The 19,311-nt window shown below is 34.8% G+C and overlaps 1 protein-coding gene across 1 annotated transcript in view; it reads left to right on the forward strand.

Moving 5' to 3' along the window:
* Window positions 1–18,260, forward strand: part of LOC149743975 (uncharacterized) — a 122,465-nt gene extending 104,205 nt beyond the window's left edge. The window contains exon 4 of the mRNA XM_089905934.1: window positions 13,350–18,260. Coding sequence (XP_089762060.1) covers window positions 13,350–13,452 — 103 coding nt within the window. The 3' untranslated portion in view covers window positions 13,453–18,260. The remainder of the gene's footprint in view (window positions 1–13,349) is intronic.
* The last annotated feature ends 1,051 nt before the right edge of the window (window positions 18,261–19,311 follow it).

A 19,311-nucleotide genomic window follows, 5' to 3' on the forward strand; every position in this document is an offset into this window, starting at 1 on the left:
ATATGGATGTATTTTAGTACTATTGATATTGTTTGTCTATTCTTATGCCAGTACACTATGATGCTAATAACTAGCTTTTTCAGTAATTTGTCAAATCTGGGATGTATGTCCTCCAATTTTATTCTTCCTCAAGAATATATTGACTACAGTAGGTTCTTTGCATTTCAAACTAAATCTTAGAATCACCTTCTCACTTTCTACAAAAGTTAAAAAAATCTTAGACATTTTCATTGAGATTTTAGTGACTATATAAGAATATGAGGAAAATTGATACTTTTACAATGTTTTCACAAATTTGGTATCTGTTCAATTATTTAGAACTTCTTTAATGTTTTTACAACAATGTTTGTACCCTTTATTGTAGGTTTTAGAAATCTTCTGAAATGTATTCTGCTGATTTTATATTTTTGATGTTATTAATGGTATTTAAAATTTTACTTCTAAATTGTTTTATGCTACTATTCAGAAATATACTTTTTTTTTTTTTTTTTTTTTTTTGCGGTACGCAGGCCTCTCACTGTTGCAGCCTCCCCCGTTGCGGAGCACAGGCTCCGGACACACAGGCTCAGCGGCCATGGCTAACGGGCCCAGCCGCTCCACGGCATGTGGGATCCTCCCAGACCAGGGCACGAACCCATGTCCCCTGCATTGGCAGGCGGACCCTCAACCACTGCGCCACCAGGGAAGCCCAGAAATATACTTAATTTAATCATATTGACTGTGCATCTGGCAACTTTTAAAGTTTACTTATTACCTGAAATACTTTGTTTAGTATTCAAAACCATGATTAGGTATTAATAACTTGATATAATATTAAGCTAAATACAAACTTATGGAAATTAATTGAACAATGATTCTTTTAAATAAAAGGCTCAAGATGGGTTGACCCCCAGACATCGATAATTAAAACAAAAAAACAAAAAAACACATATCAGATAGTAAGAAAGTAACAGAAAAGAATAAGTTAGTGCAAGTAAGGTTATTCACTGTGTAAGTCCTCTAAAGTTTACAGAAATCTAGTGGAGGTTATTACATTCTGGAGTTTGATTTGGTATAGATATCATTGTACCTATATTTAATAGGCAGGTCCTGGCTGGAAAAAAACTCTCTGTCTATAAGTTCACCTGTTTATATGTCTGTATATATATATAATTAGCATTTAGCAGTGGTTTATAGTTTTGAATTCCAATAATTGCTCCTATTATAAGGAATTCAGAAGTAGAAATAAGTAGGCCAATGATAGAATGACAAGAAAAGCTAAAATTTAAGAGGAAAGAAGTAAAAAAACTAATTTTATGCCCATTGTTTCTTTGTTGGAAACCTACTCATTATTCATAATTCACTTTAAATGTGTCTTCTTTGTGAAACAGTTAAAAAATAAATTCCTATCTTCGCTAACATATTACCATGCATTCTTCTATCATAACATATAAAACAATTTATCTAAATACATATAATTATCCCAAACTGGACTGTAAGTTTTTTGAGAGAAGGCAAAGAATTGTATTTGTCACTAAGTGCCTGGCAGAAAACAGAATTCATCTGGAGATGAACTGAAGAGCCTCCTGGAAGATGGAGATGAACAGAGGTACCACAGCCAACAGTCAGTCTCAACTGCCAGACCTGTGAATCAGGCCATCTGAGACACTCCAATCCTAGTGAAGTCATCATGCGACTATGGCCATATGAGCAACATCAGGCATGACCCACAGAAGACCTATCCATACTGACAACCCACAGCATTATGAGAAATAGTAAATTGTTGTTCTAAGTCACTTCAGGCTGTGGAGATTTGTGATGCAGTAATAGGTAAAGGAAGCAATTGTCATTTTGTGTAAACTATTTTTGATAATAGCAGATGGAAAATGATTTATTTTGTGAAGTAGTATTTATCATAAAAATAAAACCAAAAATTATAAAAATGAAAACACCTATAAATACAGATGATGACATGTTGAGTGAAATATTAAATGAAATTCAGTGAATAGTTAAATTTATATCTATAACTACTAAGAAAATAGGCAATCTAGAATAAAACCTCATATTACATGAATGAAAAGTCATTCGATAAAAATTCAGCTCTTGTTTCTGATTTTAAAAATAATGCAAAGGGGGCTTCCCTGGTGGCGCAGTGGTTGAGAGTCTGCCTGCCGAGGCAGGGGACACGGGTTCGTGCCCCGGTGCGGGAAGATCCCACGTGCCGCGGAGCGGCTGGGCCCGTGAGCCATGGCCGCTGAGCCTGCGCGTCTGGAGCCTGTGCTCCACAATGGGAGAGGCCACAACAGTGAGAGGCCCGCGTACCGCAAAAAAAAAAAAAAAAAAAAAAAAAAAAAGCAAAGGACATGGACATGTATACACACACATACCCACCTTGGCAAAACAGAAAACATTATAACCAAACTGTGTAAAATAATATCATTCTTATATTCCTATACATCTTTCCCATTTTATATGGATTATCACTCCCTAACTTTCCGAGTTCATTACTGTCCTTCTTTGTCCATTTCTTTATAATGTATTGTTATGATCTGAATTATGTCCCCCCCCCCAAATTCATATGTTGAAACCCTAATCCCTAGTACCGTAGAATGTGAGACTATTTGGAATAGTGTCTTTAAAGAGGTAATTAAGGTTAAAAGAGATCATAAGGGTGGGGCCCTAATCTAATAAGACTATGTCCTTATTAGAAGAGGAAGAGACTCCAGGGGTACAGGCATACAAAGAAAAGGCTATGTGAGGACACAGCAAGGAGGTGGCTGTCTTCACGCCAAGGAGAGACACCAATGCTGTCAGCACCTTGACTGTGGTCTTTCAGCTTTCTGAACTCTGAGAAAATAAATTCCTGTTGTTTAAGCTACCATTCTGTGGTATTTTGTTATGGCAGCCCTAGCTGATGTAGGGGAGGAAAGACTTTCTTTCTACCCTCCTAGGTTCAACAGCTGTCTCTATGAAATAAACTGATAAGAGGCAGACTAACAGGAGAAAAGATACATAAGTTTATTAATTTTTAATATCACATGCACGAGGGCATTACAGAAGAAAAGTGAATACCCCAAAAAAGCAGAAACATGGGAGAGCTTACGTTCAAGAAGAAAACAAATATGTGGTATGTCGGTGGAATTATCTAAAGTTGACTCTGTCTTGAATAAAAGCAAGACTAGACTAGGAACAGTCTAAAATAGACATTGTGAAGAAAACAGGGAAAAGAATTATTTATTTTACATTCCTTTATTCTAATATTTTAATCTACTCTATACTATACTAAATTTTATAAGGTGTGAAAATAAATAAAAGACAACTTCATTTAAAACATTATCAGGAAGTTTAGAAGGGAAAGCTCTCATGCACATACCAGCCTGAATAATCAGAAGGAAGAAGGAAGAGAAGCAATTTTTAAAGGGTCTTTTTTTTTTTTTTTTTTTTTTTTTTTTTCAGTACGCGGGCCTCTCACTGTTGTGGCCTCTCCCGCTGCGGAGCACAGGCTCCGGACGCGCAGGCTCAGCGGCCATGGCTCACGGGCCCAGCCACTCCGCAGCATGTGGGATCTTCCCGGACTGGGGCACGAACCCGTGTCCCCTGCATCGGCAGGCAGACTCTCAACCACTGCGCCACCAGGGAAGCCCTAAAGGGTCTTTTTGTATAGAATTCTTTGTGTAACATTCTCTGGGTTTCAACTTTTTATCCATGATGTTAAGAACGTTGTTTTTCTTCTGGTATGAGGGAGGACATTTTTTACATGGGAATTTCATCTCCTGCTTTTAAGAAAAGAAAGGAATGTCTATTTAGGTCTTCTGGCCATTTTTTAACTGGATTGATTGTTTTTATGATATTGAGCTCCATGAGCTGTTTGTATATATTGGAGATTAATCCTTTGTCCATTGTTTCATTTGCAAATATTTTCTCCCATCCTGAAGGTTGTCTTTTCATCTTGTTTATGGTTTCCTTTGCTGTGCAAAAGCTTTCAAGTTTCATTAAGTCCCATTTGTTTATTTTTATTTTCATTACTCTAGGAGGTGGGTCAAAAAAGATCTTGCTGTAGTTTATGTCAAAGAGTGTTTTTCCTGTGTTTTCCTCTAAGAGTTTTATAGTATCTGGTCTTACATTTAGGTCTTTAATCCATTTGGAGTTTATTTTTGTGTATGGTGTTAGGGAGTGTTCTCATTTCATTCTTTTACATGTAGCTGTCCAGTTTCCCCAGCACCACTTATTGAAGAGGCTATCTTTTCTCCACTGTATGTTCTTGCCTCCTTTGTCATAAATTATGTGACCATATGTGCATGGGTTGATCTCTGGGCTTTCTATCCTGTACCATTGATCTATATTTCTGTTTTTGTGCCAGTACCATACTGTCTTGATTATTGTAGATTTGTAGTAGAGTTTGAAGTTGGGAAGCCTTATTCCTCTGGCCTGCTTTTCTTTCTCAAGATTACTTTGACTATTCAGTGTCTTTTGTGTTTCCATACGAATTGTAAAATTTTTTGTTCTAATTCTGTGAAGAATGCCAGTGGTAGTTTGATAGGGATTGCATTGAATCTGTAGCTTGCTTTGGGTAATATAGTCATTTTCACAATATTGATTCTTCCAATCCAAGAACATGGTATATTTCTCCATCTGTTTATGTCATCTTTGATTTCTTTCATCAATGTTTTATTGTTTGAGTACAAGTCTTTTGCCTCCTTAGGTAGGTTTATTCCTAGGTATTTTATTCTTTTTGTTGTGATGGTAAATGGGATTGTTTCCTTAATTTCTCTTTCTGAGTTTTTGTTGTTAATGTATAGGAATGCCAGAGATTTCTGTGCATTAATTTTGTATCCTGCAAGCAGAAGACCTAAATAGATATTTCACAAAAGAAGACATACAAATGGCCAAGAGACACATGAAAAGATGCTAAAAATCACTAATTATTACAGAAATGCAAGTCAAAAACTACCATGAGGTATTACCTCACACCAGTCAGAATGGCTATTATCAAAAACTCTAGAAACAATAAATGCTGGAAAGGGTGTGGTGAAAAGGGTACACTCCTGCATTGTTGGTGGGAATGGAAATTGATACAGCCACTATGGAGAACAGTATGGAGGTTCCTTAAAAAACTAAAAATAGAACTACCATATGACCAGCAATCCCACTACTGGGCATATACCCTGAGAAAACCATAATTCAAAAAGAGACATGTACCACAATGTTCATTGCAGCTCTATTTACAATAGCCAGGACATGGAAGCAACCTAAATGTCCACCAACAGATGAATGGATAAAGAAGATGTGGCACATATATACGAGGAATATTACTCAGCCATAAAAAGAAACGAAATTGAGTTATTTATAGTGAGGTGGATGGACCTAGAGTCTGTCATACAGAGTGAAGCAAGTCAGAAAGAGAAAAACAAACACCGTATGCTAACGCATATATATGGAATCTAAAAAAAAAAATGGTACTGATGAATCTAGTGGCAGGGCAGGAATAAAGATGTAGACATAAAGAATGGACTTGAGGACACAGGGTGAGTGGGGAAGCTGGGGCAAAGTGAGAGTAGCATTGATATATATACACTACCAAATGTAAAATAGCTAGTGGGAAGCAGCTGCATAGCACAGGGAGATTGTGCTTTGCGACCTAGAGGGGTGGGATAGGGAGGGTGGGAGGGAGGCTCAAGAGGGAGGGGATATGGGGATATATGTATGCATATGGCTGATTCACTTTGTTGTCCAACAGAAGCTAACACACTATTGTGAATCAATTATATTCTAATAAAGATCTATTAAAAAAAGAAGCAGAAAAGGAAGATCCCTCCCTGCCCCAGCAACAATGCGCTAACCACCAGTAAGAAACTGCCACAACCTCGAACTCCTGTTCTTCTCCAGTGAAATTTTATTCAAAACAACCTTCCCCAATTTCCTCCTAAAACCTAGTAGAAATTGACCTTCCTTTTATCTCTTCACACTTGCCAATGATTCACTATAGCTTGCCTGCCCCAGAACTGCAGTTCCCTGCTTTCCAGATTACACCCATTTTGCTTGTAAAGTAACTGGCTATGTTACTTTTTGAGGTTGACATTAGTCACTTTCAAAGCCCTGCTACTTTCTGTGAGAAATAAAAACTTTTCATTTTACTGGGAAGTTATCTTATAGTATAAGATTGCAAATGATGATAAAGAGTAAATAGATCCAATATTCTCTCAGATATATGTGAAATAAGCAAGAAATAAAACAGAAAGGTAGATATGTTTACTCCTTGATAGTTTATATCTTAAAAATCTATTACCATAAGGTAGATGGACATAGAATCTACGGTGATTAAAAACATATATGAATAAATTGCTTATCACAGCATTCTGATTTCAGATAAATAGAAATCAGGTGATAATTTCATATCAATCATTCTATTGTCTTTGATATTTTTAAAAAGAACAAATTGTTTGCCTTAATTTCACAGCATTTATGTTACCTATCATTTTAATTGGTTAGGTACTAGGTGATTTTTAAAGTTGTATATATGTGATATGTAGCACTAAAAATAAGTTTACTGTCCATCAGTAAGGGAATGCACTATTACATTTTGATGCAGTCATACGCTAGAAACAATGAGAGTTACTTAAATGAAAATGAACAAAAGTAAAAATGAATGTTGAGTTAACAAAGAAAAGATAAATATCAAAATTAGAACAATAGTTTTTCACTGGTTATATAAAGAAAGGAAGGGCTTGTCGTATGAACCTGTTACACCTTCCACATTTATTTCTAAACAAAAACGACACTTGCAGCAACGATTGTGAAGTATTTATACCTGATAAATCTAGATAAATGGTGCTCTATATTTTATGTACTTTTATGCATGTTTGAAATATTATATGATTAAATTCTTTTAAAAATGACAATTTTGTATTTCAAAGTTTTCTTTGAAAAGTTCCCGCTCAAATTGAATTTTAAAGAATCTAGTAATGATTTTTCAGTGTGAAAATGATTTTATACCAACTCCATTAGTTAAACAATAGATATTCCTAGATACATCTGCACCAAGCCTTTCCTTTTATGTGTGCAGAGATTCTTGGCTAGCTTTATCTTTGTCTCTAGGGGATGTATAACATCATTCTAAATTAGAAAAAAATGTACCCATGTACAATGTATACGTCTTCCATATAGCACTATCTTAAAATGTGTTAATCGAAATACAATGTATATACAAAAATGGACAAAGTATAAGTATATAGTTCAATTAATTTGCACATAGTGAGAACACTTAAGTAACACCCACACGGGTCATAGAACAGCACTTCGAAAATGTTCTCCCGCCTCTCCTTCCAAATAACCATTACCTTTATTTCTAATAGCTTAGATAGTTTTGTCTGGTTGTGTGTGTGTGTATGCATTGTGCATGGTGGGGGTTGTTGTGTATGTTTGTGTGTGCGTGCAAGTATGTGAGGGTCTCCTTTAGCCCACTTATGGGTTGATGAGATTCATCAGGGATGTTGCTTATAGCAATAGTTCATTAATTTACTTTGATTTATAATTTCATGTTACAGGAATATATTACAATTGATTTATTCATTACATTGTTGATAGATATTTGATTTGCTTCCAGTTTAGAACAAGTACAGATAAAGCTCCCATGTGTATTTTTGTTTTGTCTCTTAATGAACATATTGATATTCTGCATTTCTATTTGGTACATATAATTGGATAAAATTGTTGGTGCATGGGTGTCAACAATAGATAGTGCCAGTTTTCCATTTTTACCTGCCACATTGTAGCTCCATCAGTGATATATTTTATTGTCAATCCTATTAATTGTAGCGACCTGGTGGGTGTGTAGTGTTATCTTGTTTATTTATTTTTCCTCATGGTAACTATGTCTTGTATTGCCCTTGTGATTAATGGGAATATTTTCATACAGTAATTGGCCATTCGGATGTCCTTTTTATTTAAGTGCCTCATCAACCATCCTGTCGATTGCTTATGAGATTCTCTGTATTTTCTTATTGATTTGTGGGACTTTATATATTTTTCTAGAAATGAGTTTTTGTCAGTTATATGTTTTGCAAATATTGTTTCTCAGCTTGTGACTTGAATATTTACTCTAATATATATAGTATTATATTAACTAGTACATTATTATATATGTGTGTGTGTGTATGTTTAACAAATTGACAAAACACCATTTATTGAACAGACCATCCTTTCCCTATTGTCATATATCAAGTATCCATATATGTGTGAGTGTGTTTCTGGACTCCCAAATCTGTACCATTGATTTTTTTGCTTATCCTTAATCCAAAACATAGCTTCCTAATTTATTTTCCAATAAATGTGATCGTCATTAGAATAATCACCAACTCTTTAATTCTTTTTAATTAAATTGCTTTTGCATTACTTATACTTCATATTTTAATATGTATTTTACAATATCCACAAAAAAACCCGATTGTAATTTTGTTTGTGATTGTGTTGCATGTTTAGAATGATCTGAGCAGATTAACATTTAACAATACTGAATCATTGATTGCAGGAATAGGATATCATCCTGCATTTATTTGGTTCTTTTCAAATGTACATAAATAAGTTTTAAAGTCTTTAATGCAAAGGACTTGTACATTTAATATGGATATATTTCATGCTTTTTGATTTCGCTGTCGATGCTACCATTTTCTTTCCATATGGCTTATATCTGGTATATAGATATTCAATCAATTGTTGCACATTTGTCTTATATTCAGAAAACTTGATACATTTATTTTATAAATATAATGGTGTATCAGCAACTTACTGAATTATTCATCAATATTATATTTCTCAATAATAATAGCTTTATGCTTTCTTCTAATGTTTGCCTTATTCCAAGAGTTCTAAAAAATAAGTCTACTAGAGATAACAACAGGCTTCCTTGCCTTCTTCCTTTGTTCAGAGAGAAAACTTTAAAAACTTTTTTTCAATTTTATTGTAATTTTTTTGCTGGAGTTCGTAAATATACTTTATCAGGTTATGGAAATTCTTTTCTATTACTAGTTTATTAAGATTGGTAACTAATTTTACCTGATGCTTTCATTGGTATTTAATGTTACAATCACGTATGTTTTCTCCTGATTCAGTCATAATGGAATTATACTAACAGAGTTTTGAATTGCAAAGGACTCCTCATTCTTGGACAAAACTCAATGTGTTCATGATGAATTGTTGTTCATGTATATTGTTCAAAATATTTTATTTAGGATTTAGGCATACTCATTTAAGTGAGAGATTGACCTGACTTTAGCAAGTATTTCTTCTTTTTCTGACCTTGGCAGAGTTTGTGTAAGATTTATGTTCTATTTTTCACTGTAAGTTTCAAAGAATTCATCAGAGAAATTCATTGGTCTTCCTGTGGAAATTTAATCAGATATTCAATTTATTCATTGGTTATAGGACTATATAAAACCTCTGTTCTTTTTTTTAATGACTTTTAATGAGTTGTATGTTGCTTTTTTTTAAGGCTTTTCAATTTACTGAGATACCCTACTCAAAAGCTGCTTATCTTCTTTAGATCTGAATGTGACAAAATTGAAAGAGCAATAAAGTAGAGCTATATCCAGCGTTAATCCTAAGAAATCCTTTTTTATCCAATTCCTTTAAAATTCTCCACAATTCGTTTTTTCTGTGTTGTTGTATTCATGCCTCATCATTTAAGTATGATTTAATGTGTGTAAAAATGCCTGTATAAATGATGATCATTATTTCTAGGTTATCAAGGCAAATTGCTAGTAATTTACAGGTATTGGACCTATGGTTTTGACTCCTGCTTTTACCTAAACTGATTAACACTTTGACAGAAAAAAAGTAAAATAATGATATATTTATTGCAAAAATAAGAAATAATATTTAAAATTAATTTTTCAATTAGTTGAAGTGATAATGCAGCTGTTTGCTTGCATATCACAGAAAACATGAGACGAAGGATGTCATCTGTACATTTTAGGTTAACATCAAAGAGGAATCCTATGAAATATTAACAGGAACAGAATTAAAGTATGTATAGGTAATTTTTAAAGATTGTAATGTTCCCTGTAAAACTAATAATTGGATAGACATCAGCATTATTACTTCCCCAACATTAAAAGTTTTTAAATGATTCAAAATTTAAATACAGTAACTTATGAAGTAACCAGGTCCCATTATGACTGACCACTGAAGGGTAGATGGCATGAGGCACAATTACATGAGCCCAAGTGCCAGCTTATCCCCACTACTTCCCTCAAAGCAATTTTTACAGGGAATACTAGTTACACGTATAAGCTATTGATACATATTTTTCTTTTGACCGATCATTTAATTGTAGAGAAGGACACCATTAATCATCATTCTGATTATAATACAAAATAAAAGCAGAGTGAAAATCTAATATCTTTATTCAGAATATGGAAACAGCAATATTCCTTGAAATATTAAGGAAAATATAAAGTACACCTAGGTTTCACCACAATTACAAGTTGCATCAGTAAATGTAATTGCTCTGTATTACAGCAATTACTTTAAACTGTTTAGCCTTCTGTCCATAGGAGGGTTTTGTTTTTCTAATAGTATCAGGCCATTAAATGTGCTGACCAGTGTTATCATTGAATTTTCCTTTCCTCCTAAATCTCATGACAATGAAAGCATTTCTGCAGAGTCTATACAAAGTCACTAGGCTGGAGCTTGTCACCCAGTAATAGACTCTGTCATTTATGAGTTCCCACTTTATGTCACTCCTGAATGCTTTCACCTGAACCATTACTGAGCAACCTGAAATGTGGGGATAAATCTGCCACTGTGTTCTGCGTACAATGACAGATCATCTGAGGGTGAAAGAGTCTCAGTGAGAAGAGAGCCATTTCTATCACACCTCCCCTCTGCCTATGTATATGCATGCCTGAGCAGGACGAAACTCTGCTTTCTTACAGTGTTATTTATTGGAAGCTGTTACTCCATTGCATTTTTCACTCACAATTTGACACTTCCTCCTACAATGTAGTTGCTGCAGCGAACACATCTTTTCTGTTGTAACTGCTGTCAGTAAAGGAGAGTTAATTTCCTTCTTGCTGATTCTCAATTTGAGCATCGATGTGCCAGGCATTCTGCCTGCAGTTTGCATTCATTTCATTTAGTGCTCATGGCAGCCCTATGGAATGGATATTATTGCCTCCCTTTTAAAAAATGTCCAGGTCACAAACATAGTAAGTGGTGCAATAACTATTCAACCTTGATTTCCTCTGATTCCGAACTCTCTGCCTTTTGAATGGGCTGCGTCTCTAGTGTTTGTGCACATAATGTATTATTAGCATTGCATTTAAAAAATGTTTTTAAGTCATTAAATATACATACAACTGCTGCATATAACTTAGATGTACAATTAAATCATCATGATAAACCAAACAATATATTCAGAAGTCAGGGTAATACCTTAAAAGCCCCTGTTTGTTCCCTGTCAACTTCATTCCCTCGGGAGTAATAACCACTTATTCCAAGTTATGTGTTATTAAATCTCTCTTTTTCTTTAGAGTTTTACTATCCATGTAAGATATATAATACGTATGTATATATATTTAGTTAGTTCGTTCATTCATTTCTAGTGCATTTGTCAATTTATATAAATGAAATTAGTATATATTCTTTTGCAGCTTGCTATTCTCAGTTAATGTTATGCTTTTGAGATTCACCCAATTTGATTCATGCAGCTGCAGTCTATTCCATGGTTGATGGACATCTGGGTAGTTTTCAGTGTTTTACTCTTATGAACAGGGCTGCAAGGAAAATTCTGGTTTCATGTCTGCAGAAGCATATGTGTAGGATTGTCTCTAGGATGTATACCGAGTAGTGGGATTGCTGGGTCATAAAACATGCACTTGTCAACTGTATTAAATAACGCCAAATTATTTTCCAAAGTGGCTGCAGCAATTTGCTGTAAGACGAGCAGTTGCTAGGTAGTTAATGAATGTGCCCATTGCTCATATCTTTGCCAATAATTGGTTTTGTCTAACTTTGGAATGTTTTCCAAATTGGTCACTGTGGTTTTGATTCACATTTCTCTGCTCTCTAATGTCCCTTTATTATTCATGTTATATCTGTGAAATCTTTGTTCATATATTTTTACCATTTTAAAATTTTGTTAGTGGTCTTTCTCTTACACACACACACACACACAATTTACTCACTCACTTATACATCATAAATATTCTCTTAGAACACTAATTCTTTGTGAGTTATATTTGTGGAAAGTATTTTCCACTTTGGCTTACCATTTCTTTTCTCTAGACCAACAGAAGTTCTTAAATTTATAATGTTCTTCTTTTTAATAACTTGTGAATATTAAGAAATTATTCCCTACCCAAAGCCATAAAGTTATTCTCTTATATCATCTTCAAAAACTATATATAAATTTCACTTATGCATTTAAGCCAATGACATATCTGGAATCAACTGTTGTTTGTGTTGTAAGATAAGCATTCATCTCCTTTTTACATAATGATAATTATTATTTTTTTTTAATGATAATTATTTTTGTATACCCATTTATTTATTAGTCCCCCAAGAATGTATAAGCTCTGTGATAAATTTGATTACCACATATAAATGACCATATTTCTATTTGGGTTGAGATTTCAATTATATAAATACATAGATCAGTTTGGAAAGTATAATTGAAGAAACACACAAAAAATGTTAAGCTCCTAAAAATGAAAAGTAGTAAAGCAAAAATACAAAGACAGGGCTTCCCTGGTGGTGCAGTGGTTGGGTGTCTGCCTGTCGATGCGGGGGACGCGGGTTCGTTTCCCGGTCCGGGAGGATCCCGCGTGCCGCGGAGCGGCTGGGCCCGTGGGCCATAGCCGCTGGGCCTGCGCGTCCAGAGCCTGTGCTCCGCAACGGCAGAGGCCGCGGCGGTGAGAGGCCCGCTTACCGCAAAAATATATATATATATATATATATATATACAAAGACAATGCAAGAATATATATTAAAAGGTAATATATAATGAACCATTTGTTTTTTCCCCAGAAATTTGCAACCTTTAGCCAGTCTATAAAAATAATATTTCTATCAATTTTATAGGTCTTCTCTAAGGTTTAAAGTTTTATTTTTCCAGTAAAGACCATTTTGTTATATTTGATAAAATGTACTTTATATATTACTTCTGGTATATGTCATTAAATTTTTTTGCACAGTCTCAATATTAAGCTAAAAGTTTACTTTCCTAATTTACTAAGACTTTCTAATCATAAGATGATATATAATTGTATTGCCCCTTTTTCTGCAGGTATTGTCACAACCATATAGCTTCCTTTCTTTAATTTGTTAATGTTTAAAAGCATATTGATCAGTTTTCTGTTGTTAACTTAATCTAGGGGCTACCCTGGTGGCACAGAGGTTGAGAGCCCACCTGCCAATGCAGGGGATACTGGTTTGGGCCCTGCTCAGGGAAGATCCCACATGCCACAGAGCAGCTAAGCCCGTGCGCCACAACTGCTGAGTCTGTGCTCTGGAGCCCGGGAGCCACAACTGCTGAAGCCCACCAGCCACAACTACTGAAGCCCATGTGCCTAGAGCCCGTGCTCTGAAACAAGAGGCCACCCAGTTAGAAGCCCGGGCACCGCAACGGAGAGTAGCCCCTGCTCACTGTAACTAGAGAACGCCCGTGCGCAGCAACGAAGACTCAACACAGGCAAAAATAAATAAATAAATAAATAAATAAATAAACAAAAATAAATTAAAAAAAAAATTAATCTAGAATTTCTGGGAAACAAACAAATGGTTCATTATGTATTATCTTTTAAGATATATTATTTTATTGTCTTTATATTTTTGCTTTTACTACTTTTCATTTTTAGGAGCTTAACATTTTTTTTGTTTCTTCAACTCTCTGCAAGTATATGTGTGAGACACGACTTATCTCTAAATGAATGTTTAGGGAAAAAAATCTATTCTAGGGGCTTCCCTGGTGGCGCAGTGGTTGAGAGTCCACCTGCTGATGCAGGGGACACGGGTTCGTGCCCCGGTCTGGGAAGATCCCACATGCCGCGGAGCGGCTGGGCCCGTGAGCCATGGCCGCTGAGCCTGCGCGTCCAGAGCCTGGCTCCGGGAGAGGCCACAGCAGTGAGAGTCCCGCGTACCGCAAAAAAAAAAAAAAAAAAAAAAAAAAAAAAATCTATTCTAAAGCTATTTGACTATTGTGTGGAAAATTCAGTATTTATTACTGATTCAGATTCTCTGAATCTGTTAAATTTCCATTTAAATTTTCTATTTCTTTACATCTTAGTCAAATTAAATTATTCAGGGAATTTATCCACTTAATAAGTTTTCAAAACTACTAGCACACAAATATTCAATTTTGGCACCTAATATTGAAGTTTTAATATCCTACTTTTGTACTTTTATTTACATCTTTATTCCTGTTACAGTTCATTTGTATATTCTCTTTATCTTTATTTATCTTGCCAAAGTTTGTCTATTTGTCTCAAACATAACCCAAGCACTCCTAAGTCAATATATCATTTTAAAATAATTAAAAAGCCACAGGTATTTAAAATTACTCAAACCAATAGATATAAAAAGAAAAAAGGCTGGAAAATAAATATTTAAATGATCACAGTTTCACATTTAAACAAAATAAACCAAAAATATTAAGTAATTATAGACTATGTCTCCTGTTATGATGTAATTTCATAAACAAAAAGTTCATCCTTCTAAAAATTGAGATATAAATAGATAGTAAAAATTAAAGATTTAGTTTAAAACAGTGAACACTCTTTTGCTATGGAAGGTGAAATTATTTTTACACGGTTTTGTTTTAGAGTGGTACCTCCATCTCAAGACCTACCCTTATTTTTCTAAGATATTATGATAAAAGGGAAATATTTATTAATCAGTATTCTTTTAAGCAGTAGAATCTCATCATGGTGGTGGAAAGTGTAACGTTTACTAATGGAAAATGTTATGCTTATTATAAAGCAAGTCATTTCCTCTCAAATTTAAGAGTAATAAATATTATACCAGTACATATAACCTTTTTATAACAATGTTTTTATATTATGCACCTTGGAGTAAAATTTTCAATCCCTTTTGAAGAAGGAAGAGGCATATCATTTCCATTTCTCTGAATTAGGATTTTATAAGTATACTTGCAGGAAGTAGTTACTGAATGATAATAAGTAATATGCTGTGGTGTATTAATGAATTCAGGAAATCATTTACTTCTTCAGGAAAGTACGAATGTCTTGAAATTTTTAAAAATATTAGTAGAATAGTGATGAGAGAGTAAAGATTGAATTGCTTTGAAATGGTAGAGCTAGTTACTTGACATTCATATGCAATAGGGTGAATATTTTAGTGTATTAAATAAATATTTTATCATCTGCAATCCTTATTTTAAAAGTGTACATTGACCCCCAGTAAAAATTATACCATGGAGAAACTGAGATTATAGAGTTTTGTACATAAGGCAGAATTTTTCAATACCCCTTACATAATGTTTCCAATAACTCTTTAATATGTTTGCCACCTTAAGATGGAGGATATAGCAAGGAGAAAAGTGAGAAATTGAAGGAGAAAGAGAGTAAAGTATGAGAGCCCATTACTCATATTTCTGCTTCCTCACAATGAAACCATAAGGTGGGGTTTGGAGTTCTATGAGAGGCCTCAAACAAATGGAGAAACCTGAAGCTACACAATCAAGAGCCTGAAAAACAGTGTCCGGGAGGATAGATTCGGTGCAGAGAGATGTTAGGTTTGGCAAAGGGAAAGAATAGCCAGTTGACCTTGAAACAGCACTATTACATCCATGTGATCTGTACATTATTTAGTGGATCTAGCATTTTCTTTAATTCCTGTTTGTGGACAAAGTACCAGTGCACCATTGAAAGGCAAAGGCTAAAATCTCAGGACAAAACTATCACTAGCAATGAAGTCTTTAATCTAACACAGTGAGCTAGATTAAAGTGGTTTTGGTGATAGCACGGCACAGTTTAAAAAGATGGGATTAATTATACCAGAAAGCTCTCCAATCAAGGGAAGACAAAGCACAGATTTGCATCAGAAAGCAGAGAGAATTTAGCGGGTACAGCTGGGATCTCAGGCGTCCTGCCCTCCACCCACAAAATGTAAATTTACATAAGCCACAGAGCCGCAATCCCACTTATATTGGAACATTGTTAGAAATGATATTTATCTAATCAGAAAGAAAAAATAATTTCATTGAGCTAGATTTATCAATGTCAAAAGCAAACTAATAGCCCCCCCAAAGATATCCATGTCCCAATTCCCAGTACAGGTGGAAATGTTACATTACATGGCAAAGAGGAATTTAATTTGTAGCTGGAATTAAGGAGAATGGCTTGAATGAGCCAGGTGTGCCTAATGTAATTACAAGTGTTTTAAAAGTGGATGTGGGCGGCAGAAGAAAGACCAGAGTGATGTGAGGCGGGGACTCCACCAACCCTAAAAGTTCTCTCCCCTAGAATCTCCAGAAAGGAACACAGTCCCGCTAGTACCTTGGATTTAGCCCAGGAAAAGTCCAAGCTACAGAAAGGTAAGAAAGTTTGTGTTCTTTTAATCCACTAAATATGTGGTAATTTGTTACAGCAGCCCTAGAAAACTAGAACAGTGAGATTAAACCAAAATTTTGCTTTATGCTTTTATTTCTTTGCTTCTTTTTCTCTGTATTCAGTGAGGGGGTGTTTATGGGGGAAAAAAATCAACTCAATTATAGAGTATTAGAAAGAAATGTGTGAGTATACTTGCAGCTCTGCCAAACAGTTCTCAAAGATGGAGAGATGACCAAATTTATGTTTCCTGATAAATCTTTTCAAGTGCCTAATGTAATTTCAGTTTTTTCTTATAACTTTAAAAAAATGATATATTTCATTTGTTCCCTTCAAAATCTACCCACTTTATAAGTTCTACTCCTGTTATCTTTTATCTCCAGGCTTTTTTTTAATTTTAAATCTGAAAAGCAATTTCTTACTGATCTTGGATATCTAACTGGTTTCTGAAACTAATTATCTCTGATACTGAGCAAATTGCATTCCCTTCCAACCTGTTTTGGCACCAATCCTTGTTAATAATGTCTTTGTTATTTACACAGCCGTTGAATTTAAAACTTTGAGGTTATCCTTTACTAATAACTTTCTTCTTCTATGTCCATCTGGTGTACAAGTCTCTTGAATCTGGCTTTATTCTTTCCTTTACCTTTGCCACAATCTTATTCTCATCATTTCTCACCTGGACTATTGCAGTAACATTATAGTTGCTCTCTCTGTAACCATTCTATTTCCCATCCAGACATCTTCATGCTCTTGTGAAGCTTCCCTTACAAAATCCTGTTTTTGATATTAATTTGTTGGCAGTCATCACTTTATTTCTGCTCCCTATTGACCCTAAGCCACAGCCACTCCTCCTCTACAAGTCACATAGTCGTGATCTACTCATGTTCTAGTCATGTTCTTACTGTAATGTCTAATAAAGAGCTTGGAAAACTTCATGTGTCAAATAATACGTGTAAATAAATAAAGGTCAAAATAGTTGAAGCCAGCCCATGCGATAGTAATGGATCAGAGAGATTATATCATCTTTGCTGGTAGTCCACTGACAGAGGAGGAAAAGGAATCTTTTCCTCCTGCAGCTGAAATTGCTTTAATCACCATCACCTGCTTGGTTACTACATCCAAGGCATTTTGACAAACTCAAGTTTGATCTATGTATTAAAAGACTGATAATTATTTTAAGAAGCTGTTGTTAATTAACCTAGGACAAAGGAGATTGAAATTAGTACATAAAAAATACACTTACTGTGCAACAACTTCCCTATATCTTTAGTCCAATAGATAATTTTTAGTATTTTTACTGAAAGCAATAGGTTCACCCAATCTATGAATGCAGATACTGATATGATCTACTAATCAGAACATTATCAAAATTCTTAAGCTGACGTTAACTCACCTTTAAAAGAGTGTTCCCTGGGGTGAAAAAGTAGGAAAAGTACAACAAAGCAGTTCACCGTTTGTTTCTGTCCTTAAACATTGTTCCACACCTGATTATTCCAACAGGCCATTATTTTTTCTTGTCTAAGTTTAATTTTATTTTGTTTTCATTTGCATGGAACCTGGTCAAACTGGCACTCACCCGGACATTAAATGGATCCTTGTTTATTTTCCCTCAGCTCTTTGTGAGGGCTAGAAAAGCACAATGGTGTTATAAAATTGTTGCCTTGTTGTTATAAAACCTCTGCTTTTATAAATTATACTGTCCCAAGAAGTATTATACTATCTCATATTACTTTACTAAGCACCAACATTAATATAAAGTAGTATTAAAAAGGCACATGCTGATGGTAAAAAAGCTGAGGTTTATAATGGAAATGTAAGTTTTCTAAGCCACTCTGCGTATGCTCCCTTTAAAAAAAGGGAAAGAGAAAAAAAGTGTTTCTACTTAAGGAATTTGGAGATTCCATCCTCTGTGAGGTGGTTGTGAAGATGACAGAAGACATCTACATCTATACTGAGGTTGGGATGGTGTTACATATCAGTGAAATAAGCTAGTTTGGAGTGAAAATATATAGGCACTTTTAAGGTTCTGTACTTTGGGTAAAACTTAACACAATATGGTTTCCATGGAAAATGCTAATAAGTAGTAAATTCAGAAGTGAAGGGTTTGAAATTCCAGATTTTTCTCTCCTCGTAAGATAAACTGCTGCTGAGTGCTTAGTTCTGGTTGCATGTTTTTGTTTGTTTTTAAGAAACTTTTTGCTATTGCTATCTTAACTTTAGAAATTCTTTTGATTGAGAAATAAGGTTTTTTATTTTATTTTACTTCTCCCTAATATGAGCCAACCCCTCTCAAAATGTTAGATCATTCAGTTGCCTGTGAAGATGTGGAAACTTAGAAACTTTATTGATTTACCCCAGCCCCCAAACCTAGGAAGCAGCAGAGTTGGTCTCCAAGACTAGCTTTCTCGGCTACAAATCGGTAATCTTGTCACTGCATGATATGATGTATTAGTTTCCCAGGGCTGCCGAAACAATATACTACCAACTGTGTGGCTTAAGCAAAAGAAATGTTTTCTTTCACAGTTCTGGAGGCTAGAAGTCCAAGATCAAGCTATAAACAGGGTTGGTTCCTTCTGAAGGCTGTGAGGGGAAATCTATTCCATTCCTCTCTCATAACTTGGTATGAGTAGTATGCTGGGAATTCTTCACATTCCTTGGCTTCTGAATCATTCAGATCTCTACCTTCATCTTCATGTGACATTCTCTTGTGAGCATGTCTGCCTCCGTGCCCAACTTTCCCCCTTTTTAAAGATTCTAATTAAATTGG

Source organism: Delphinapterus leucas, unplaced genomic scaffold (genome assembly GCF_059928025.1).
Source record: "Delphinapterus leucas isolate spDelLeu-1000000601 "Yukka" unplaced genomic scaffold, BTC_Dleu_Yukka2 spDelLeu_asBTCV2_sq40, whole genome shotgun sequence".
Lineage (NCBI taxonomy): Eukaryota > Metazoa > Chordata > Mammalia > Artiodactyla > Monodontidae > Delphinapterus > Delphinapterus leucas.